The sequence below is a fragment of the Aquarana catesbeiana genome, linkage group LG01 (genome assembly GCF_042186555.1).
Source record: "Aquarana catesbeiana isolate 2022-GZ linkage group LG01, ASM4218655v1, whole genome shotgun sequence".
In the NCBI taxonomy this organism is placed as follows: domain Eukaryota; kingdom Metazoa; phylum Chordata; class Amphibia; order Anura; family Ranidae; genus Aquarana; species Aquarana catesbeiana.
Window position 1 is genome coordinate 767,525,952 of NC_133324.1, and position 24,738 is coordinate 767,550,689.

General features: G+C 40.1%; 1 protein-coding gene across 3 annotated transcripts in view; it reads right to left on the reverse strand.

The window, feature by feature from the left end:
* Nucleotides 1-2,768: 2,768 nt before the first annotated feature.
* SH3RF1 (SH3 domain containing ring finger 1) overlaps nt 2,769-24,738 on the reverse strand; it is a 249,840-nt gene continuing 227,870 nt past the window's right edge. For all 3 annotated transcript variants that reach the window (XM_073606263.1, XM_073606244.1, XM_073606253.1), the window contains 3 exons: nt 23,747-24,093; nt 14,842-15,167; nt 2,769-9,324 (listed from right to left, as the gene is read on the reverse strand). In XM_073606263.1, coding sequence (XP_073462364.1) covers nt 9,156-9,324; nt 14,842-15,167; nt 23,747-24,093 — 842 coding nt within the window. In that variant the 3' untranslated portion in view covers nt 2,769-9,155. The remainder of the gene's footprint in view (nt 9,325-14,841; nt 15,168-23,746; nt 24,094-24,738) is intronic.

The window sequence follows — 24,738 nt, forward strand, 5'->3', positions numbered from 1 at the left end:
ATTTTTTGGGTCCCACTCTCTCTTTAAAAGGAAGCTATAAAAAGTAAACCTTTCACTTTGATCATTTACACACAACTGACAATTAAAAGGTACCCACACAAAACATACCTGTATAATATAAAGCAATACAATTAGGGAAAAAGGAACACACAACTTAACATGTATGGAGACACATGATAAAGGTGTACAAATAAAAGATCATGTTCCTGGAGGAGTTTTTTTCCCCCCATATATATATATATATATATATATATATATATATATATAATGAGATAGTAGCACTTGTGTTATAATTGTGCATTACTACATGAACACATTCAGATGATTTTTTTCCTAGGAAATATATGTTCACATGGTAAAATATTTGACCCATTTTCTCAAAACATTAACATTTTGTAGGTCAAATGTAATAATAGTGAGGACATTCTGTTTTTCTGTTTTAAACATTTCTAGAGTGGACAGGGAGAGGATGCATTTATGGAGGTTAAAATTAAATGTGAATTAAACCAGTTGGAGAATAGTGCAAGCCAGACTATTGCATTGCATTTGCTCTTCAGTGGAAGTACCTTAGACCAGTGCTTCTCAACTTCAGTCCTCAAGGCACCCCCACAGGTTATGTTTTTCGGATTTCCCTCAGATGAAACAGCTGTGATAATTACTAAGGCAGTGAATCTGATCAAATCAACTGTGCAAAATAATGGAAAGCCTGAAAACATGACCTGTTGAGGACTGGAGTTGAGAAACACTGCCTTAGACTACCAAACTCCAAATGAGGTCTAGCCTGAGATCTATCTGAATATTCCTGAAAATATACCAAAGCACCTAATCAGCTAAGGGCATCTAGACAAGATAATACCTATGCAAAGGTAGGTGCTGCAGCCAAGACTGTTTTCTATAAAAGCAAAGGATTTATAGAGTCTGAAAACACATCAGGATAAACTCAAATAGTAGAATAACTATTTAGAAAGCGACCTGAGTATATATTGTCAAAAGTCTTAGGCTTTGAATTGCTGTTTGGATGCTGTAGAACTAAAGATTCTAACATGCTGAGATGTGCAAAATAAGCTGGAATATGTGATAACCTAACAACTGAAGAAAGTGAACTGTATTGAGATCGAAAGATAGATATATAGATAGCTCCAATGTTCTAGAGTGGGGGTCTCAAAACTTTCTAAGCAAAAGGCCAGTTTACTGTCCTTCAGACTTTAGGGGGGCTGGACTGTGGTCAGTGGAAGTAGAAAATGCCCCAGCATCAGTGCATGTAGTTAGCAGGAGGAGTGATAATGCCCACTTATTGGAATTGGTGGGAAGAAGAGTGTCCAATCATTGGTATCAGTGGGAGGGATAGTGCCTTGTGGGTGTCAATGGGAGGAATAGTGCCCCTTCATTGGTGTCAATGGGAGGAATTATGCCCCACTACTGGTGTCAGTGGAAGAAATGGTGCCTCAATCTTGTTGATAGTGGGGGGACTGGTGCCTCATATCAGTGGGAGGAATAGTAACCCAAGGGCCAGAGATAAAGGAAGCAAAGGGCCACATCTGGCCCACAGACCACATCTGGCCCACATACCACGGTCCTCCAGATATTCTACAAAACCAACGCACACGCCACAGGAGTGCAACTCCTCTAACGGGACTTTTATCATAGGGTCACCTCTAATGAAGGTAGGAATTGGTAGAATTTATATACAAACTGTTATATTTATTGAAATATCCATATAAAAATCATTGACATGACCTAACAATACATGAATTAAAATGAATGCATATAAATGAGGAGGAAACAAATCTATGAGACAATGACCAATTGTAATGATACAGGTAGATTGAACACCAATAATCATAAAACCCGACGTTTCGAGGTAAGCAAAGGGTTGACCTCTTCTTCAAGGGTAACGACAATTGGTCAGGATGCTTATTTCATCTAAAAGGTTAACAGAAGCAGAGCAGGAGTAAGTGGACAAACATATCTCAAACATTCATAGCAAAAACAGCAGAGAGTATAGTTTTTATAATATTCTCATCAACGCTTTTTATCATTTATATTCCAGTGGTACTGAACCCTCTATCATTTAGCCCTACCATTTGGGCTTTGATAAGCTTCTTACCGAAGGGGTGATGGTATCTGGTCTTTTGGGGATATCCTTTGTGAAGTAACCACAGCGCACCCTGGCATCTTACCTCTGTGACTTGCCTGTCATTTCTTTTCCCCTGGACTTTGGGTCTTGGACCCCTGTGTGACCGTGACGGACGGCACCTTTTTCTACTGGATGCTGAGAATGTCCATGGAAACTTTCATATGAACTTGAGTGGTCAGTATATATTTTATATACACATATCTAGAATCAACAAGTGTTGTAATCAATGTAAATGATTCATGCAATGTAAACTATAGACTCTCTGCTGTTTTTGCTATGAATGTTTGAGATATGTTTGTCCACTTACTCCTGCCCTGCTTCTGTTAACCTTTTAGATGAAATAAGCATCCTGACCAATTGTCGTTACCCTTGAAGAAGAGGTCAACCCTTTGCTTACCTCAAAATGTCGGGTTTTATGATTATTGGTGTTCAATCTACCTGTATCATTACAATTGGTCATTGTCTCATAGATTTGTTTCCTCCTCATTTATATGCATCCATTTTAATTCATGTATTGTTAGGTCATGTCAATGATTTTTATATGGATATTTCAATAAATATAACAGTTTTTATATAAATTCTACCATTTCCTACCTTCATTAGAGGTGACCCTATAACAAAGTCTCGTTAGAGGAGTTGCACTCCTGTGGAGTGTGCGTTGGTTTTGTAGAATAATTGGGATGGGGGTTTACCTCTAAAATACTATAACGCCCACTGGGACGACACCTCTTTAGTTCTATCCAGATATTCTACAAACACTCAATAGGAGAGGGCTCCTAACTGTAGCTCCAGTCTGTGCAGATGAGTGGTACTTACACAACACAATGTTAATAAGTACAGTAAAGAAAACTAGGGAGTCTATAAAAAATGGGCATCTGCTTCTGTTATCTGAACTGCCTCAGAAAACAACGCCTAAAATCTTACTAGGCAACATGGTTATTTTAGGCATAGCTGTGATTTTTTTTGTTGTAGAATATAAGGAGCATCCACCACCTATACATTTGTGTTGCAACTGAGCTAGAGACTTATGCATCTGCATTTCCCATTCTTTATGGGCATTGCAGGTATTCATAACATTCTCTGTTATATTGCACTGACCAGTTGCAGTTGAGGAATCTCTTATTCTAGCAGTGTTTCGCCACTGGCTTTTATTAAGCATCTGCAGCACTACCTTCCTCATCACACATCTGATCCCCTGCAAAAATTTTAGCCTTGGATATGGATCTGTATTTGGTGCACCGCTATAAATAAAGGAGGAGGAATTTGCAGAGGATTGCAAAGATATAAGGCCCCTAGCCATTGGAGGCCTACCAGCTATCTCACATGCTAACATAGGTCCTCAAATTTATCCTCAAGTCTCATCAATAATGTGCTTTTCGTTTTTTTTCTGTCTACACAAGTGAAAACTGAAAGTAAATCCCTCTAGAACACAAGTGAGTGAAGGTGGATCTCTCTGGAACACAAGTTCAATGAGTGAACTAACGTGAATATCAAGAATATCCACAAAACAATGAATTGAAGGTGAAATCTGAGGATATGTTTGGGAAGGTAAGTGTTTAGCTGTCCTTAAGTCCCTCAGATTAGAATCCCTAGCTCAGTTATCCATGTTAATATTGGGCATCCGTAATTCCACGCTACAGCTCACAACATAGGTGAGGGTTGGTATCGGCATTTATGGCAATCTTACTTTTCTACATTCTAATAAAAAAATACTGTTCTTTTATACTGTTTTTATTCTTTATGCTGTAACGGAGAAGTCCTACATGTGCACACAGTAGTGACACGAACACTGACTGCCATATGGCACTTGACAGCTCTAAAGTATAAGCAGCAATTACTGACATAAGGGAGGATCTGCAATGTCAAGCACATAATAAATCACAGCCTTGTCAAGGTCGCGGTTCATTAATAATGGTTTTATGTTTTTTTTCTTTGATGATGTGACCCTTGAATGCCTGAAAACAAATCTAAAACATTTATACCTGTGTCATCATTTTTAGGGTTTGCATTGTTTTTGTTTGATTTCAAACAAGATCAGGTTAGCTGCATGTCGTAAAATGGTGCAGCACTACTTCAGACCCATAAGAAGAGATGCTTACAGTGAAGCTGGGAGAAGCTTTGTTCTGACTATATGTATAGTGCTTTTTCTTGTACCACCTGTATCAATGAATTTGCAGTAAAAAAAAAAAAATGCATGTCATCTATTTTTGAGTGTCAATGGTCTACATTTAAGTTACCAAAGTACTAAAGATTCAACTGCAAAACAAGTCTGGTTATGGGGAACATGCAACACATGACAGAATATCACAAACCGGGACAATTCAGAATTCATTTGCTGTATTAATGGTTTTACAGCACGTCCCTTCGACAAAAAGACCGTTGATAGACCGGCTTCTGTTGGACAGACAGCTGTACAAACTGACCGAATGTTAGCTGGTTCCTGCTGAACCTGCCAATTTTCAGCCAATGTGTACCCAGCATAAGAATATGACAAAATGCATCAATAAAGATTACCTTCAGTGAAAACCGCACAACAAAATAAGCAGCAGGATCCAGTTATGTGCAAATCTTGGCTGTTAATGTAAAAGTGAAGCCTGGCCCTGCCCGTTCCTGGGCCTCTAATGGTCCTTTTTATGGGTAATTTCAATGAGCAATAGGGAGCCTCGGAAAGTAGCAAGAATAGTAGCAAACATGATTTTTACAAGAGCAGTTGAGATCTGCATGTAAATTTAGCTGCCAATATCTCTATTTACTGATCATTTTGTAGCTTTTACTGAAGTTGTCCACTGCTTATGCATTTTATGAGCATTTGCTCAGATTGAATTATCCAGGATTGTGACTGGTTTACTTTAAAGTGGTTGTAAACCTTAGTCATGAAGTCTGAATTAAGCACGTATATCTGTATTATTTACTCGTCTATCTCCAAATCTCTAAGTGTTGTTTCTCTCTGGTGGTTCCTTCCTTTGTTGACAGCATGTGTCACTTTTGAGAAGTTTTCTCGACGCATGAGATACATTTGTGAGGGGGATGAGAGCTCAGCACACAGCTTGTCTATTCAGGACACAGCTCTACATGTTCCTTCATTCCTGTGCTTGCGTCTAAAGGGGGGGTGTCCCTTTCCACCAATCAGCTCTCACACACTAACTGCAGCTCTCCACCCCCTCAGACAGATGCAGAAGGATTTTAGAACAAATCTGCACATTTGAATGAATGTAGAGAAGAGAAGAGTGCAGATAAACAAGTTAAACTTATGTAGGAGGATTTGTTTCATCTCTGTGTATCACCTGAGGCTATTCGCTTCACTGGGTATATGGAGAGTTTGCAACCACTTTAAAGAAAACTATTTTTAAAACATCTTTTTATTTATAGCCCACAGATTTCCCTGCACCTATATAAAATACAAATCAGAACAATTATTGACACTACCAGAGGTGCTGAAACAACTTTAAAAAAATGCCAGACATACTGGTTTGCAATGACTTCCTTCTTCGGCAACAATGCAAAGTGTTGGACTATATTTCCCATGTGGTAACCTCCCTTTCCAGCACTTTACCTGTACACTATAATGTCTCTGAGCAGCTGCTATTCAGAGAATAGTGGCTGCTTCAATATAAGGAAATCAGTCTTCATTTTGTCTGCCGCATGACAATTTGCCCATAGAGATACAGACATCATAACCAGGGAAGTCAATTACCAAAAAAGAAAAAACATCCACTATTAGTAATTCAGTTTGGCTGCAGACCTTGACAACATATTACAATTCTGCTTGTAAACGGACATTGTTTCCAGTTGTTAATATCAAGTCTATTTTTATACTATTAAAAGCTTTCTAAATCTGTAGTGTTTAATCCATATGCAATATTCTGCAGTTATTCATATCTAGCAAGATGCATGTAATGCAAGAAAGCATTTAGGTCAATTACTAATTCATTAAGCATCACAGATAATACTTTTGACTACAGTCACAAGATGATTCAATTATGATGAACCTAATTTGCACACACCTTAAATTTTGCTTTATAGTCAATCAGAATTTGGATAAAATACTATGATATTTTACTTTAATATCTAACAAGCTAAGACTTTACTGAACGAATGAAACACTTCATAGCTTTGTTTTTACTTAAAAGCAGCATTAAACCAAAATGTATTATATTGCAGCTTACCAATTATAAGTTGTGGTGGCTGCATTTGTTTTTGTAGTTTTTTTAAGGCTTTTTTCTTTGTTTGCACCTGGTGATCTGGCAAGTATCGCACCTCCTGCATTAGAGTTCCCCCACTCTGGATGGAGTACAGGGGCACCTTTGGACAGCAGCATTGTTAGTTTGGGGGAAGGAGAGTGTTAGATATATTAGCAATTTAGATACACTAACAGCAGCAAACATTTTACATAAATAAAAGCTGATCATCGTGGGCACCCCTGTCAGTGTTAAATGGTTTGTCTCATTCCTGTAACTTCAAGAGAGCTTTTCTGTTGAAAAACAGACGTACTGGCTAGATCACCAGATGAAAAGAGAAGAAAGCCTAAAAAAGGAAACTAATGTAGCCATCACATCTAAGAATTTGTAAGCTGCACATGCTTACTTTTGTTTTTAATACTGCTTTAAACATAAACTCAACAACATAGCAAGTAAAATAGTAATATGGAGCTGCAAAAAAATAGATGGTCAATGGTGTTCAGATATCAAAGGAGATCAGCTTAAAGGTTTGTACATTTGCCAAAGCATTTGATGATGCCATCATCAGCTTGACATAAGGGGTTGATTTACCAAAACTGGGGAGTGCAAAATCTGGTGCACCTCTGCAGAGAAACCAATCAGTTTCCATTTTTTTTGCCAAAGCTTAATTGAACAAACTGAAGTTAGAAGCCGACTGGCTACCATGCACAGCTGCATCAGATTTTACACCCCCTAGTTTTAGTAAATTAACCCCATTCTGTCTAAACTATTAGATAAGCAGCCAGAAAAAAATTCCATCCTTCTTAGATTTTTTGGCTCTCTGCAGTCAATCTATAAGCAATCAACAGTTGGAAAATCAAACAAATTCTCTATTCTTGAGGGCAGTAACAGTAAAAGCAACCCAGTAAAATGCTAGTATAAAGGGGAACCATCCACCTGCAGTTCCACCAAGTGTCGGAACCCTTTATGCCTTAAAGCGGAGTTCCACACAAAAATGGAACTTCCGCTTTTCGGAACCCTCCCCCCCTCCGGTGTCACATTTGGCACCTTTCAGGGGGGAGGGGGGTGCAGATACCTGTCTAAGACAGGTATCTGCACCCACTTCCGGCATAGACTCCCATGGGAGTCTACGCCTCTTCCCGTCCCCACCGCGCTGTCTCCTGGGAAACACACAGCTCCCAGGAGAGAGCGGGGACCACTTGGGACGCGCAGCACGACTCGCGCATGCGCAGTAGGGAACCGGGAAGTGAAGCCGCAACGCTTCAATTCCTGATTCCCTCACCTAGGATGGCGGCGGCACCTGCCGAGAACCGAGCGGGTTCTCGGCGTCGCCTGCCGACATCGCTGGACCCTGGGACAGGTAAGTGGCCATGTATTAAAAGTCAGCAGCTGCAGTATTTGTAGCTGCTGGCTTTTAATATTTTTTTTTTTTGGCGGTGTGGGTGGACCCCCGCTTTAAGGAGACATGTAATAGAACAGGTGGATCTTGAAGAGCTTCAACTGCAATTTTAAATAAGTAGATCAGTTAAACAGATTAAGTAGAGTCTAAACGCAGTTTTTTTTTTTTTTTTTCCGTTCAACCAGCAGGCTTTGAACAAAGAAAAAAACTCACAGGTCCCTGCAAACAATGTGGATGCAGGAATCTCCCCCAGCTGCACTATTGTATTCTGACAGTGGGGATTACCCCCGCCAGAATACACCGATCAGCATTACAGCCATTGGCTAAAGTGGCCGATCAAATGCTGGTTATTTAGCGGGACCATTCGACAGAAGCTGGTCCTTAGAACAGAGAGGGGAACATACACACTGAAATGTGGCTGGTTCCTGCTAAACTGGATGAGTTTCGATGTGAATAACCTGCCTAAGTAAGATAACTAACAAACTATACTCACCTCACTCCACTCTACCAATTCCCAAGGTAACAACATTTTAATAGAAATGGCTTTACATTGAGGGCAAATTCAATGTTCAATTGTAATACATTATGTATGGTTAATCTGATGATGGAAATTACATTAAAAACTGTTATATGTAGTTCATTGTAGTTAACAATTTTCTAGGAATCCATGTTTCCTACTTGTGATGTTATTGCTGTGTCCATTATTTGCTCCCCTCAAAGGGTTCTGGATGCTACATAAAAGTTTCATCATCACTAGCATAAAAAAAAAAAATCTAAACAAAAGTTATTGGACATTATTTAAAAAAAAAAAAAAAATCAAAATAAATCTATGATAAGTACTCTGCAAATGATAAACAGTTATTTTACTTCTCCTCTGGTGCTTTTGCTAAAAAATGTGACTTTACCACTCTAGCAGAAAAAAATATTCCACCCATTAAAATAATATTAAAATAAGATGCTACAGTGAAGTCAGTTTATCTACGACAGTTTGCGAGAAAGGAATCCAGCTTCTCGTTTCTGTGGCATTTCATAAATTAATAAAATGTTATATTTATCATTTCAAAAGATGTTTTTTATCTATTAAAAAAAAAAAAAAATGTACAAAACGGAAAGGAATCAAATAAATTATTAGCTAATGCCTTGTAAACATTGGTTTATTTGTTGTTGGGGTAGGGGAAAATAAAAAAAAAAAAAAAAAAAAAGTAAAAAACTTAATAGTACAAGGCACAAATGACATGGACAAAAAAAGTCTAGGGGCAATAAGAGACCAGGAAATGATGTCCAGTCCATTCCACCTTGGGGCTTTGCCATAGAGGTGTCAGTTACCTCCTGTGATGCCAGTGAAGATTTGCACTTTGAAAGGACTAATATTAGCCAGAAGTGCTGTGCCATGCCAGCTTTCAGGGATTTGTGCTTATTTAATAATCGCTACAACAAAGAGTTAAATATTCTCAACGAAGCTGCCTGGGAATAAGCCGGTTTTGCCGTTTCGCTGTAGTGTGCCTTTATACCAGCCGTCTTCACGTTTCTTGTGCACAAATACAATGTCTCCTTCCTTGAGCTCAAGCTCGGCCTCACTCTGGGGGGGGTATGACACCACCACTCGGTATCTAGAAAAAAAAAAAAGGATGTAAATCTCACAAAGTAATCTTTGCCATGAATTGTCATTATTGGCCTGACAGAACAGGAAGTTGTCTGGTTCCAAAGTACACATTTTCGTGGACAGGGAATCATTTACTGCAAGCAAGAAAAAACCCCAGACAGAACAGTTTAGAAATAAGTGTAAACTTCAGAGGATACATTTACATAAAATGCAATGCTTTATCAAGTAAGCAAAGTAGGGTTTCCAAGACAGGGGCTACACCGTGCCAGAAAAAGACACAGATAACAACTGACCTTTTACATTTAAAATGGTCTTTTTAAACCATGGAATTTGCCATTGTTTTATTTGTTATACTTTTAGATGAACATAATCCAGTATCAGCCAATAAATTTCAAAATTTCACAGGATTTTTATTGTGTACACTAAAATATTTCCAAACCAAACATCCTGCTTATCTGAAATGTCTTTCATTTTGACCACATCCTGAATCTTTAACACAGATATTTGTAGTTGCTATATTTTTCATATATTACTGTGCAGTATTGTTTTTTCAACATTCTACCTACAATAGCTTTTATAGGAACCTGTTGTTAGTAGAGTATTGGGGACACCACATCATTTCTATGCTCCAAGCAAATACATTTAATTGGGTCACTGTCCCATTCCCTTCCAGGGTGGCTTTAACCCCCCAGTGTAGAGGGCTAGACAGCAATAAGGGTTGATTAGTCAAAATCTAGGGGTGATATTTGATGCTAATTAAACCTTTGATCTACATGTACAAAATATTGTCAGAACATCTTTTTTCCACATGAGAAACATTGCTCAGTTGTGTCCTATGTTATCATACACTGTAGCTGAAAAACTGATCCATACATTTGTGTTCCCACTACTTGACTACCGCAAAGCTCTACTTGCTGGTGTGCCTAAATCCACTATTAATCAACTTCAATATGTTCAAAATTCTGAGAGGACATCTAACTGTGAGTTACACCAACACTACACTAACACTAGTACATGTATACACCTAGCCACACTTGTCACCCCCCCCGACCCCCCCCCCCCAGTTAACCCCTTCACTCCCTGTCACAGTGTCGCCATGGGCAGTTTTCAGATTTTTCACTGATCACTGTACTGGTGTCATTTGTGACACTAATCAGCGTAAGGGCAGTTAGTAGTAGGCCCAGGTAGTTGTAGGGTACCCCCCTAATAAAGGTTTAACTCCTTGATCACCCCTGTCACTAGACCACCCCCTGTCATCATCACCCTGTCCACGTGAAGCACGGAGTCCGGCTCTCCATCTTTCCGCTGACCGTTGCCTCCGTCTCCTCCTCCAGCATGTCCAGCTGTCCTCTACACGCCGGTGAGCGGGTCTCCCATTCGGCTGAAGCACAGCAGGGACACTGGCGCCTCCACTGCTGCGGGTGTTTTCCCCCACATTTGGATGCCGTCAGCCCTCCCGTTGCTCTGAGGACCTCTAGTGACACTGTAAGCCATTTAATTTCCCTTTCATCTCTCTCCACCTCTTCTTGCATTGACACCAGGATTTGTTCATATATGGACAATTGAATAAACTATTCATGTTTACGTTCCACTCCCTGTTGTGAGACTGCCTTCTCTGTCAGCCCATCGTGCGCTGGATCATTTTGTTGTATACTGCACAGTCATAGGACACACTTTCACAGGGTCTCCAAAGATGCCATCGCATTTTGAGAGACCCGAATCTGGAACCGTTACAGTTACAAATAAAAGTGTAAAAAAAATACAATAAAGTTTAAAAAAAAAAAAAATATTACATATACAGTGGGGACGGAAAGTATTCAGACCCCCTTCAATTTTTTACTCTTTGTTATATTGCAGCCATTTGCTAAAATCATTTAAGTTCATTTTTTTTTCCTCATTAATGTACACACAGCACTCCATATTGACAGAAAAACACAGAATTGTTGACATTTTTGCAGATTTATTAAAAAAGAAAAACTGAAATATCACATGGTCCTAAGTATTCAAACCCTTTGCTGTGACACTCATATATTTAACTCAGGTGCTGTCCATTTCTTCTGATCATCCTTGAGATGGTTCTACACCTTCATTTGAGTCCAGCTGTGTTTGATTATACTGATTGGACTTGATTAGGAAAGCCACACACTTGTCTATATAAGACCTTACAGCTCACAGTGCATGTCAGAGCAAATGAGAATCATGAGGTCAAAGGAACTGCCTGAAGAGCTCAGAGACAGAATTGTGGCAAGACACAGATCTGGCCAAAGTTACAAAAAAATTTCTGCTGCACTTAAGGTTCCTAAGAGCACAGTGGCCTCCATAATCCTTAAATGGAAAATGTTTGGGACGACCAGAACTCTTCCTAGAGCTGGCCGTCCGGCCAAATTGAGCTATCGGGGGGAGAAGAGCCTTGGTGAGAGAGGTAAAGAAGAACCCAAAGATCACTGTGGCTTAGCTCTAGAGATGCAGTCGGGAGATGGGAGAAAGTTGTAGAAAGTCAACCATCACTGCAGCCCCCCCACCAGTCGGGGCTTTATGGCAGAGTGGCCCGACGGAAGCCTCTCCTCAGTGCAAGACACATGAAAGCCCGCATGGAGTTTGCTAAAAAACACCTGAAGGACTCCAAGATGGTGAGAAATAATATTCTTTGGTCTGATGAGACCAAGATAGAACTTTTTGGCCTGGTTGCAATCGAGGGAAAGATGAATGCGGCCAAGTACAGGGATATCCTGGACGAAAACCTTCTCCAGAGTGCTCAGGACCTCAGACTGGGCCGAAGGTTTACCTTCCAACAAGACAATGACCCTAAGCACACAGCTAAAATAACGAAGGAGTGGCTTCACAACAACTCGGAGACTGTTTTTGAATGACCCAGCCAGAGCCCTGACTTAAACCCAATTGAGCATCTCTGGAGAGACCTAAAAATGGCTGTCCACCAACGTTTACCATCCAACCTGACAGAACTGGAGAGGATCTGCAAGGAGGAATGGCAGAGGATCCCCAAATCCAGGTGTGAAAAACTTGTTGCATCTTTCCCAAAAAGACTCATGGCTGTATTAGATCAAAAGGGTGCTTCTACTAAATACTGAGCAAAGGGTCTGAATACTTAGGACCATGTGATATTTCAGTTTTTCTTTTTTAATAAATCTGCAAAAATGTCAACAATTCTGTGTTTTTCTGTCAATATGGGGTGCTGTGTGTGTACATTAATGAGGAAAAAAAATGAACTTAAATGATTTTCGCAAATGGCTGCAATATAACAGAGTGAAAAACGTAAGGGGGTCTGAATACTTTCCGTCCCCACTGTATATATATATATATATAATAAAAAAGCCAAAAAATAGTTGTAGTTTTTTTGTTCTTCTTTCTCTATTCTCTCTCTATTGTTCTGCTCTGTTTTACTGCATTTTATAACTGCAATGTTTTATTGTTACTATGTTTTATCACGTTTGCTTTTCAGGTATGTAATTCTTTTATACATTACTGTTTACTGTGTTTTATTGTTAACCATTATTTTCTTTTCACATACACCAAAAAAAAAAAAAAAAAAAGTACATTACAATATATGCCCAACAAGGACAAGCAACGTACTGGTATGTTGCTGGACTTTGAGTGGTTATACCAGAGTGATGCCTGCAGGTTTAGGTATAATCTTGGTATCATTCTTTTCAGCCAGCGGTCAGCTTACAAGCAGTGCGCGGGGACGTCGCCCCCCCGCCTACTTGGATGGTTTTCTCGGGCTCTCCTGTCCCACGGGGAACCTGAGAATGCAGCTGGTGGTTCCGCCAGCTGACCATAGAGCTGATCGAAGACCAGAAAGGCTCCAATCATCTCTATGGCCTAAGAAACCAGAAGCTACGAGCATTTCATGACTTCGGTTTCACCGGATATAAACAGCGCCATTGGGAAATTGGGAAAGCATCTTATCACACCGATCTTGATGTGGTCAGATGCTTTGAGGTCAGAGGAGAGATCTAGAGTCTAATAGATGCCAATTAAAAAGAAAAAAACCTGTCACTACCTATTACTATCATAGGGGATATTTACATACCCTGTGAGAATAAAAAAAAGAAAAAAAATTAAAGGAATGGTGTAAAAATAAAATAAAAGGCAAAATAAATAATAATAATAAAAAAGCGCCCATGTCCCCCCTCCGTGCTTGCGCGCAATGGCGAACGCAAGTGTCAGTCTTGTGTCATATGTAAACAGCAATTGCACCATGCATGTGAGGTATCACCGTGAACGTCAGACCAAGGGCAGTAATTCTAACAGTAGACCTCCTCTGTAAACCTGAAGTAGTAACTTGTAAAGGCTTTTAAAAATGTATGTAGTTTGTCGCCGCTGCACGGTTGTGCGCAATTTTAAAGCATGTCTTGTTTGGGCACTATATTGTGTTTTAGTGCATTAAAATTCAAAAAAAGTGTTTTTTTCCTAAAAAATTTTGAAAAAGTTTGAAAAATCGCTGTGCAAATACTATGTGAAAAAAAGAAAAATTGCAACACCCACCATTTTAATCTGCTGGGCCTTTGCTTTAAAAAATAGAAATGTTTGGGGTTCAAAGTAATTTTCTAGCAAAAAAAAAAAATATTTTTTCATGTAAACTAAAAGTGTCAGGAAGGGCTTTGTCTTCAAGTGGTTAGAAGAGTGGGTGGTGTGTGGCATAAGTCACTCTAATGTTGGGCCTAAAATACCAGGACAGTTCAATCCCACCCCCCCCCCCAATGACCCCTTTTTGGAAAGTAGACACCCCAAGCTATTTGCTGATAGGCATGTTGAGTCTATAGAATATTTTATATTTTGCCACGACTTTCAGGAAAATTACAGTTGTGTTTAGAGGCTTTTTTTGGAACGCAGAGAAATGGGTTCAGAAGCTGAGTTTAGAGGCATTTCAAGCGCCAAACGCTTCTAAACGCGGTAACTCGCGTTTAGCCGTGTTTCATTTACAGGTGTTTTTCATTTTTGCCCATATTGGAAAAAAAAAAAACAAAAGAAGTTTTTTTTCTTTTAAAAAACGCTTCTAAAACGCAAACGTGGCAAAACGCAGCTAAACACAGCAAAACTGACATTTTAAACGTGGGTTACTATCTGTCAAGTTAAATCGTTCAGGAGAGGTTGTGAAAAGCGTCCTGTGTACATGAAGCCTTAGTCAATGTGCCATGGGACTTGATACATCACTAGTTAGTGATGTATCAAGCCAGTAGCTACAAAGCCAAAATTAACAGGCTAGTAAACCTGGCAGACACTTATGTTGGAAGAAAGCCTTCAGCCAAGAGACACAATGGTATGCAAAACATGGATAAATGGACTCAGTCAGGGATTAATCAGTGTCTACCACTGCCTCATTCCTTGGTATGATCTGCACTTCTCCGTCCGCCCTCTGATCCCTCCTGTATTGATTTGTATTGTAACTGTACTGTCTGCCCTCATGTTGTAAAGCGCTGCGCAAACTGTTGGCGCTATAAAAATCCTGTACAATAATAACAATGTGATTTTAATTTTATTTATAGAGGATTTATTAAATTACCTTTCACAGACCATAGGTCTAGAGTCATTTAGTACAGGGCCCAGTGATGAGCAAGGCTGCCTCGGTGGAGGTGCTATAGGAACATTAGGATCCACCAAATTAGTCTTGCGATTCTCCTGTGCCAGTGCATTGACAGCTTCACAATCGACAGTTCCAGAAGCAGTTCGGACAGTACTGGTTAGAATGTCAGGACCAACTGCTCCTTCCAAAGTGGCCTCTGGTGTAGTCTGTTCCAGCTCTTGTGTAGGAGAGTGAGGTGGAGATGCTCGAGGCTTTCTTTTTGTGGATGCACCCGACAACAACTTGAGCAAACCTTTTTTCTCTTTCTGTAATAAATGAAACATCATTAGTATATTTTAGATTTTGAAGGATACATTCATGCGTTCCTCTTAAAAAAGAACAATTATTTTTTCGCTACAAGTATTAAGTACTTATTACACACAAATATATGGCTTTGTTAACCATAACACACTAGTCAATAAATGTACGATTTATCCCTATTACATGTTACAAAGAAGTAAAATCCAATTTCAAAGATCTAAATTAGCACCAGCATTAAACTATTCACATGGAGTAACTTGACAGTAGTTGTCAAGCAGCAATGGAATCCATTGCTGTCCCTGAAACGAGTTAGTATTTTATACCCAACGGTAAAAGCTGGAGAAAGGCAAATAATAGCATCACTCTTTTTTGGCATTGCTTTTTCCCGGGCAGTGTAATTTTTTAAACATTACTTATATTATAAATACAATATCAACTAAAGTTTTGCTTTGCTATCATAACGATGGAGTTGAGAAGCATACTGATGGTAAAGCGGAGCTCTACCCAAAAGGGAAAGCTCTGCTTATTTGTCTCCTCCCCCCCTCCACTGCCACATTTGGCACCTTTGGGGGAGGGGGGGGGGCCTTTGCGGGTACCTGGTTTTGACAGGTACCTGCTCCCACTTCTGGCTAATCTCGCTGCAGTGAAGTCAGCAGGAAGCTCGGGCCCCCCTCCTCCTTCCCCCACCGGGCCATTCACAAGGTGCTGCTTACTTTGCGCATGCACAGAAGAGAATCGGCTGTGAAGACGCAAGGCTTCACTGTCGGCTTCCCTTAGATTGGATGGTGGCGGCAGCATCCGATAGCCGATTTATAAATCACCTGTTTAGACACCTCTGGATTCGTGGTGGACAGGTAAGTGTTCTAGTATTAAAAGTCAGCAGCTACAGTATTTGTAGCTGCAGACCTAATTTTTTTCTGAAGGAGCCTGTAGTTTTGCCATATACATGACTATAGCAATGCACAGCAATTTAGGTTACCGACAGGCTGTACACTGGACTTGACCTATTCAGGTGAAAGAGATATGGCTGTGGTTATGCTGTACAGACTCAGCTGGCCTGTGTGCAAGATCCTTAGCCTTCTAAACAGCCTATCTGATCCCACATGAGCTGATCGGTAGACACTACAAGTGACAGCACAACTTCTCAGCCTATCCTGCCACTGTAAAACTAAAAAAGTGTCCCTATCATGATGCTACGGAAAAGTTACTTCAAACTACTGTACACATACTTTAAAGTGGCTGCACTGAGGTAAAAAAACTTCTGTGTTCAGTCCCCCCCCCTTACCTGACCCCGATCTCAATCCAGCGCTGTGCCCGAGAGCTAGTGCTGGTCCCCTAAAGGGGAAGCTGCGCTCATCTGCCTCCCCCTTTCCGCTGCCACATTTGGCACCTTTGGGGGGGGGGGCCTGGTTTTGACAGGTACCCGCTTCCACTTCCGGCTCACTTCGCCGCGGTGAAGTGAACCAGAAGTTTGGCCCCCTCCACCTTCCCCCCCCTCAGCTAGGCCCATTCACAAAGCGCAGCGTGATTCGCGCATGAGCAGTAGGAAACAGGCAGTAGGAAATCGAGATGGAGGCACCAGCCCCCGAGAGCCAATTCAAGAATCAACTTGGGGGAGGACACCGCTGGATGCCTGGACAGGTAAGTGCCCTAACAGTAAAAGCCAGCAGCTACAAATTTTTGGTGGTGGGGGGACGGAACTCCTCTTTAAATGAAGACATTTTCTTTAAAATATGGTGCATCTACCTGAGAAAAATGGGGTGGTGTTAAATTTTAGTCTACAGGCCTATGAAGGAGTACTATTTTTGTGCAATGAATGATTACACTTTAAATGTTATTCAGAAAAAATGTTCTGCTATGCTTTAGAGTTCATTTTATGTACTTTTATGTACCATTGGATAGGCATTCTGTCCCCAACACCCCCCCCCCCCTTCCCCCACAAGAGTAATACTGCTCCTGGCAGACAATACTTCCAGCAGTGGGGCAATCCAGAGATGTGAATCATCCATAATCAGAACAGAGGTGCCCCTGGGGATGTATAATTAGACCAAGCATACATATTTGGATATATTTTGCAGTGGGCAGAGCTGGGAACAACCTGGCCTGCAAACCACAGGATCAGTAACACGGAATTCCAGAGACACAGGTCTAAAGTAATTATACAAGTCTGAAGAATAGGAGATCTGATGTAAAGAATCACTGCCAATGTGAAAATGTGAGGCTCCATTAAGACAGACTGTGTCACCAGTGTCTCTTTGTTTCTAAGTGGCACATTTTCATGCTTGGCTAGTATGAACACATAATCGGTTATATGCTGGAATAAAAAAATTGCTTCTGCTGAAATCTTGGTTAAAATGTAAAAATCAATGGCTTTCAACTCTCTCTTGAAAATACATTTATATACATAAATACAGAAAAAAACATACAGCTTTGTACTGTACAAGCCATTATGTAGTTTTGGCTTTAATTTATTTTTATCCACAGAAGCACTGTCTAATAACAAAGCACAGACAGCTCTTAAGTCTTGTTCAGCATAATTGTCATGTTTGAACATAAACATTAGTTTTGAGAATTGCTTGTTCATGCAAGTCTAGGTGTTCCCCTGAAGTACAAAACTGAATTTCTAGCAATAAAATAAAGGAGAAAGCTTTTTTAAAGGGTTAGTTTACCTTTTAAAGCGGAGTTCCAACCAAAAGTGGAACTTCCGCTTTAAGTACTCCTCATCCCCTGACATGCCACTTTTGGCATGTCATTTTTTGGGGGGGGAGTGGGTACTTAGTTTAGAGTGGGACTTCCTGTCCCACTTCCATCTTCCTGCTCTTGGCCGCCTAAGTGACTCCTCCTCTCCCCCTAGGCGGCCCCTCCCTGCCAGCAATCTTCTGGGTCACGGCCGGGTGCCCACAGTGGCTATGACGGTGCTGGCGGAGAGGAGGGGGAGAGGAGCGAGGCTCCGGGCGGCCGCATCGCTGGACCCTATGACAGGTGAGTGTCTGTTTATTAAAAGTCAGCAGCTAGACTTTTTGTAACTGCTGACTTTTAATAAACTAAAAAATGTGTGGAACTCCGCTTTAACAAAAAAATGATAACAGCACAGCACGCTCGCTATCTTTCTAGTCTTCATCTTCCAATGCCCTTTCTAGCTGGTATAACATTCCAGGGATTTCAAACTTTGAAAGCAGCTCTGGAGTCCAAGTAGGAGCTGCAAAAAGCTTTTCAATGGTCAGTGCCAGCGCTCACTGTTGCTTGCACTATGTTGTTACACAGCCTCTGGCGCTGTGTAGTGATATTTTAAAGTGCCAAACCTAACATAACATATAACATGTTATAACAGATGGAGAGGGAGGTGAAAGATGGGGGAAAAGGTACATGCAGCTGGGACTCAAGGGGTGGGGAGGGTGTGAAATAGTTTACCTAACATGACGCCCTGTGGTAAGTGTACAGAGAGGAAGGTGCTTGCACAGAACCTGAGCGGAACCCAGAAGAGTGCGGCTATCACAGTGGTAGCACTGACTACTAGTGATTTCTAGCTTCTCCAATGGCCCCTCAGGTATGAGATATGCATACTTGCCTTGTGCCAAGCTGGACCAGTTTAACCACTTAAGCCCCAGCGATGTACAGGTACGTAGTGCAGGTTTAGGTGGTTACACTAGGATGATGGCTGCAGCTACAGGCATCATCTGGTATCTTTGTTTTCTGTCAGTGATGAACTTTAATGTAAAAGCAATCCTAGTGGCCAATTAGCTCTGTTGGCTCTTTAATAATTACCTTTTGAACATATCAGAGATTTTCTCCCTGATATGTCACCCACAAGGTTGCATTATTTGTTGCCATCACCTCTGTGAGGTGTGTGTCTGAGCTGGTGGCTTTGTCTTGTAAAGAATGTTTCTTGGTCTTACACAAGGATAAGGTATTGCTGTGGCCTAGGGCCCTTTTCCTTCCTAAAGTGGTTTCAACTTTTCCCCTCAATCAGGACATTGTTCCTCCCTCTTTTTTGCCCACCTGCTGTAAACCAGGAAGAAACCTTTCTTCACTGTCTAGATGTTGTTTGTGCTATGAAAGTTTCTCTCTCAGCCACTGCTTTCATCAAAACAAGGAATTCTCTTTTGTCATTCCTGATGGTCCCCTTAAAGGGGAACCAGCTGCTTCCACCATTTCTAGGTGGCTCAGACACATTATCATCCAAGCTTAAATAGGAGCACCAGGCTCCTTCAGAAAAAAATGAAAAGTCAGCAGCTACAAATACTGTAGCTGCTGATTTTTAATATAAGGGCGCGTACCTGTCCAGGGATCCAGCGATGTTGGCACGTGAGCCGATTTTTCAAGCCGCTGCCATCTCCACTAAGGGAAACCGGCATTGAAACCTTGTGGCTTTACAGACAGTTCCCTGCTGTGCTCTGTAAATGGGCCGGCTGTGGGGGAAGGAAGAGGGGGGCTGAATTTCCAAAACCAAGTACCCGCTCCCCCCCAAAAGGTTCCCCTTTTGGGTGCAGCTCCGCTTTAAGGTCTGAAGGATAAGGTGCCGCTTTCTTAGGTTCAAGCCTTCTGCATTGTGAACTACTCCTCCTACTACTTTTTACAAAAACTGAAGCAGTATGGGAGTTTGGGGGTTATACCTTGTTGACCAAATTTATTTTTTTCCTTGCCACTTTGCCAGGTGTAAAATACCCTAATTGGCATAACTCCACCCAAGAGCCCACCCCCAGCTTGCATCAGGGTTAAGGGCTCTAGAGAAGCATACGGAGGCAGGGTGCTGTGATATATATTTTTTCAGAAAGCACAATGCCCTACTGACCCCTCCCAAAAGCCATGATCCACCTGCATGGCATAGAGAGGCACAAAGACCCAGAGATGACATAAGCAGATTAAACTTTGGCTTTAACATTCGTAAGTGGCATTTTCGTTCAGATTTTACAATTACACTTGCGCATCTATCTGTGGGGAAGTAAACCAGTGGATAGAAGTTCTGTTTGTTGCTTACAACCAGTAATTATATGGCAGTCAAATTTCATGCATGTTGGATGTGCCCTTCCCTATTACTAAAGTTCATTCATAATTAGGGTCATTACCAAATGACAGACCAAAACGTTGGCAGAATTATCACTTTTATCTTAAGCCATACAGTTTTATTAAGTATCAAAAATGTTCGAGAAGCAAGTATAGTTTTATGCCCAATTTAAGGCTGTCTGACTGATGTATAAAAATTGCAGCAAAGAAAAGTGCGCTATTGCCAACTACATCAAGACTGCAAATTTCTTTATTCAGGGAAAGCTAAAACTTGACTTGTTACCATAAGCAACAAGACAGTTTTCCCTTTTCCCTAGTATAAATTATACATTTTGTTCTGTAGAGATCTTTCAAGATTGAATGTATTAACTAGACACACAACAGCCTGCTTTGCAGACATATGCTGGTTACTATTCATACCTAGCTGAGAAAGTTAGAGAGTTCTCTTCAAATCTCCCACATACTTGTCAACAGGAGCACAGCCTTTATCATCTGACATGCCTATGTAGTGGTGCTATCAGTTTATTATCTGGTACTTTATGTTACTCTATGTGCAGCCTCACTATAATATATTTTGCTAATTTTGTGATACACTTTTGCTAAAAAATCTCCCTCAAAAATTGTATATCCTTTGAAAACAATTAAAATGGACCAATTATCAAAGTGAAAGTGGTTTATGGCTTGGCTACACAATATCAACTGTTACTAACATTTAGCAATTGAAATATCCAGTGACTAATTTCATGGTTTCCTTCATACATCCGTTAGTATATGATGGAGCACACATGAAAAATTTTACCCCACGGCCCTGTCACTGAGCCCTCTCAGTGGGACAATGCTAAAATGTAATTGTGCTGCAAAAACATGATACATCTCCTTCATAATGCTCTTTCACCTATGGGTGATAAATACTGTCCTTTCTGTTGTCAAAGTGTCACTTTTCTCTTTTTACCCATTAAAAAAAAGAAAAATCATAATATTTAGTGGTTTGTTTTCTTCTTTTTTTTATTGCGGATACAGTCTTCAGTCAGCATTTTTCTACGATTTGAAGACGAATCAAATCATTCTCCCACCCTCTGTTATCTCTCTTTTATAGTAAACAGAATGGATTTTATCAATTTCAGGCACTTTCACCCCTTTCTTGCCCAGGCCAGTTTTCAGCACGGTGACATGTTCAATGACAATTGCAAGGTCATACAACACTGTACCCATATGAAATTATTTTTTTCACACAGAGCTTTCTTTTGGTGGCATTAATCCCCACTGGGATTTTTATTTTTCGCTAAATAAATTAAAAAAAGACAGAAAATAATAATAATAAAAAAAAAATCTTTGTCTTGGTTATAAAATTTTGCAAATAACCTTTCTTCATAAATTTAGGGCAAAATGTATTTCTTTGGTGAAAATAACCCAAATTAGTGTTTATTATTTAGTCTGTAGGAAAGTTAGAGAGTGCACAACAGTATATGGTTTCCTTCAATGGATGCGTGAAGGAAACCATATACTGTATATCTGAAAACTGATCAGTCTTCATTTCTTGAGGCCCTAAAATGCCAGGACAATACAAATATCCTGCAAATAACCCCTTTTTGGAAAGTAGTCAGTCTAAGGTATTTAGTAAGACAAATGGCAAGCTTTTTTGAAGTTGTAGTTTTTAAAAAAAAAAAATTAAGGTATTAAAAAAAAAAATACTTTTTTCACAATTTCTTTTTTTTTTATACACAGTGTCATCATATAACTGGCGAGGCAGTGATCAGGGACACTAACAGGTGAAATCGTATAAAAAAAATAATACTTTTTTTTTTTTACACCATTTTTAACACACTATGACCAGAGCAATACAGTGTTACACATTATGATTGCTTATACCAGTGAATTTCACGGTTATAAGAAACAGTTTTTAATGAATGAATTTGATTCATTTAGAGTGTATTGTTGTGACACAACTGGTGACAGATGGGCCAGTGGGGCGCGTTCCGGAAGGACGTCATATGATGTCCACCCAGTACAAAAAACGTCCCGCCCGGCTGTTATTTGTCTATAGGCCAGGCGGGAACTGGCTAAAGAAATGCTCTAGCCAAAACCTTTTGTTTAGTTTTTTTCATGTTGGGGAGATTTTCCCTCACTTCCTGACAGAAGTGTGAATGAAAATCTCTAATAATGTCCATACTTCAGATTTACTTTTATTTACGGATTAAAATATAAATCTACCAAACAAATGGCGGAAAAAATTTTGTGTGTATGTGCGTGTTGGTGTTCCCTACTCTATCCCATTTGAAAAAAAAGTGCAAAATTTTTAATTAGGCTTTAAATGTCACTGAGCATTTTAGAGTTTACAATTGCTAAAGCAAAGCATTATGGGTCCAAAAGCCAAACTCTAGCCAATTTTGATTAAGTAGAGGCAGTTATTACCTCTGCTAACTACAACTTGCCTTTTATGTTCCCCGTTGTCTGAATGGGAACATATCCCATAATTGTCTGTCTCAGGGGCAAATCTGTCACACCTGACACACATATAGTCATCAGGAACAGAAAATTAATGAAATTTCTGCAAAAAAAAAAAAAAAAAAAAAAAAAAAACCCTGACAGAGGTTGTATTCCTTCTGTATTCTGTCCAAATCAACAAAAATGGCTAGACTAAGGCTCTAACAAGACACAGGCAGTATGGCCTTTGTAAACCTACTTACCTTAAAGGCCAAGCATACCTTTAGGAACAGGTTACACCCATATTTGGGGTGTAACATGGATCCAAACACCCACCCCCAGAGCCCCCACAGCCATTGTCCCTTTTAAAATTGGCACAGTTGTTTGTGGCTGCTCTTGCACAGTCCCGTCATTCATTCACAGAGATCTATTAATTAATAGATTACAAGTCCCATCTAATATGGCAGCAGATAGACTTGTAGGTCTCAATGGATGAGTGTGCTGATCAGCACACACAGTTTGATGACACTTCTCCAGTTCTCTAACTGAAAGCCCGTACAGAGGTATAGTCAGAATGCTGGAGAAGGTGTGCAGGGGCCTGACATCACATCCGCGATCCACCTGCAGGCTTCTGTGTAATTAAAAAAAAAAAAAAAACAAACACGAGAGAAGGTGTCAGACATGACCCATGCTGATAACAAAGGAATGAAGCACCAAAGAGAAACATCACTTAGAGCTTTGGAGAGACAATTAAACACTACAGCTATATGTGATGAATGGGGTTTACAACCACTTTAAATAAGCCTGAATTTGAGAAACTCAGGAGAAAATGTGCAAATGACCAAAATCCTACAATAAAGTTTCTTTTCAAAATGTAGAATTATGGTAAGAGTACAAAGTGGAGGCTTCCTTTAAATAAACTACACGCTCAACAATCCCCCAACATTTCAGGGAGAAGAAATTCCTATGATACTTAGCCAAATATGATATTTTCAATTTCAATCAATGAAAAACATTTGACTAGCAGAGGAAATGGCCTGATAAAATTCCTTTTTTGCCCCATTCACACACAACAAATGCACTTTCACTGGGTAAGTTTATTTGCACAATTTCTTTATAAATGAACACCTAAGGCTATCAGTTTCTTTAAAATTACCTTGCTGTCCTTGTCTTGCTTATTAGCAGCAGAAGAACTTGAAGGTGCTGAAACACTATCAGGAGATGAAGAGCTTCCAGTGGCTGCAGAGCCACATTTCCAACTGCCATCTGCCTCCACAGTGGTCCCAGTGCTGCCGCTACAGTTGGCAGACATTGGCACATTTGATCTGTTGAGATTCATGGCAGCATTGATGTATGCAGCTGAACTTGAAAGCTGTGGCTGCATTTGTTGGGCAGGAGAGCCTTGGTGGGCATTGCCAGATGGTCCTTGGATAAGGGAAGAGGCATTCTGAGCCTGGATGGGAGTAACTGCAGCTGTCGGTCGCTCCTGATTATGGGCAGCGGCTGGGAAAAAAGAGAAAAAAAAAGTTGATGAGCACCATTCAGTTAATGGACATACATATTAGCATTATTAAGAATGGATTTTCAAATAATATTTGCTTTATTATTTAAGGCATGCCAACTTTCAACCCTCAGTATTTATTGCATATAATGTTGTAATTGAAAAACAAAAAAAATCTTCATTTTTAAATAATTTTCGTCTCATTCATAGACTTATAATTTCCTATGGTAATATCTCATTTTATAGCAGCCAGTTTGGCTACTACAACTCTATGGAAAAGGAGGTAAGAAAGTAAAAAGCAGCATATTTAGTCCAAAGACCAATTTTTAAGGAGCGCAAAAATAAATATCTGTGAGATCTTATGCACAGCTAGGGAAGAACAGTTAGAACACTTGTCCGATCATTATTGTTTACCTTTGATAACATGAGGAGCATGCAAAACGCTTACTCCGCTTATCTCCTTTGGCCTGAAAACCATTGAGTTTATGTGTATTGGCCAACACAGATTTCCAAAAGGATGTTTCTATGGTGTCTTCACATCCAACTGACCTCTACTAACTATGGCTAATTTACCATTCTACAGTGGAAATAGTAACACATTCTTATTTCAGTCAGAGCTGATGGCAGACAGTACAAATATGAAAACT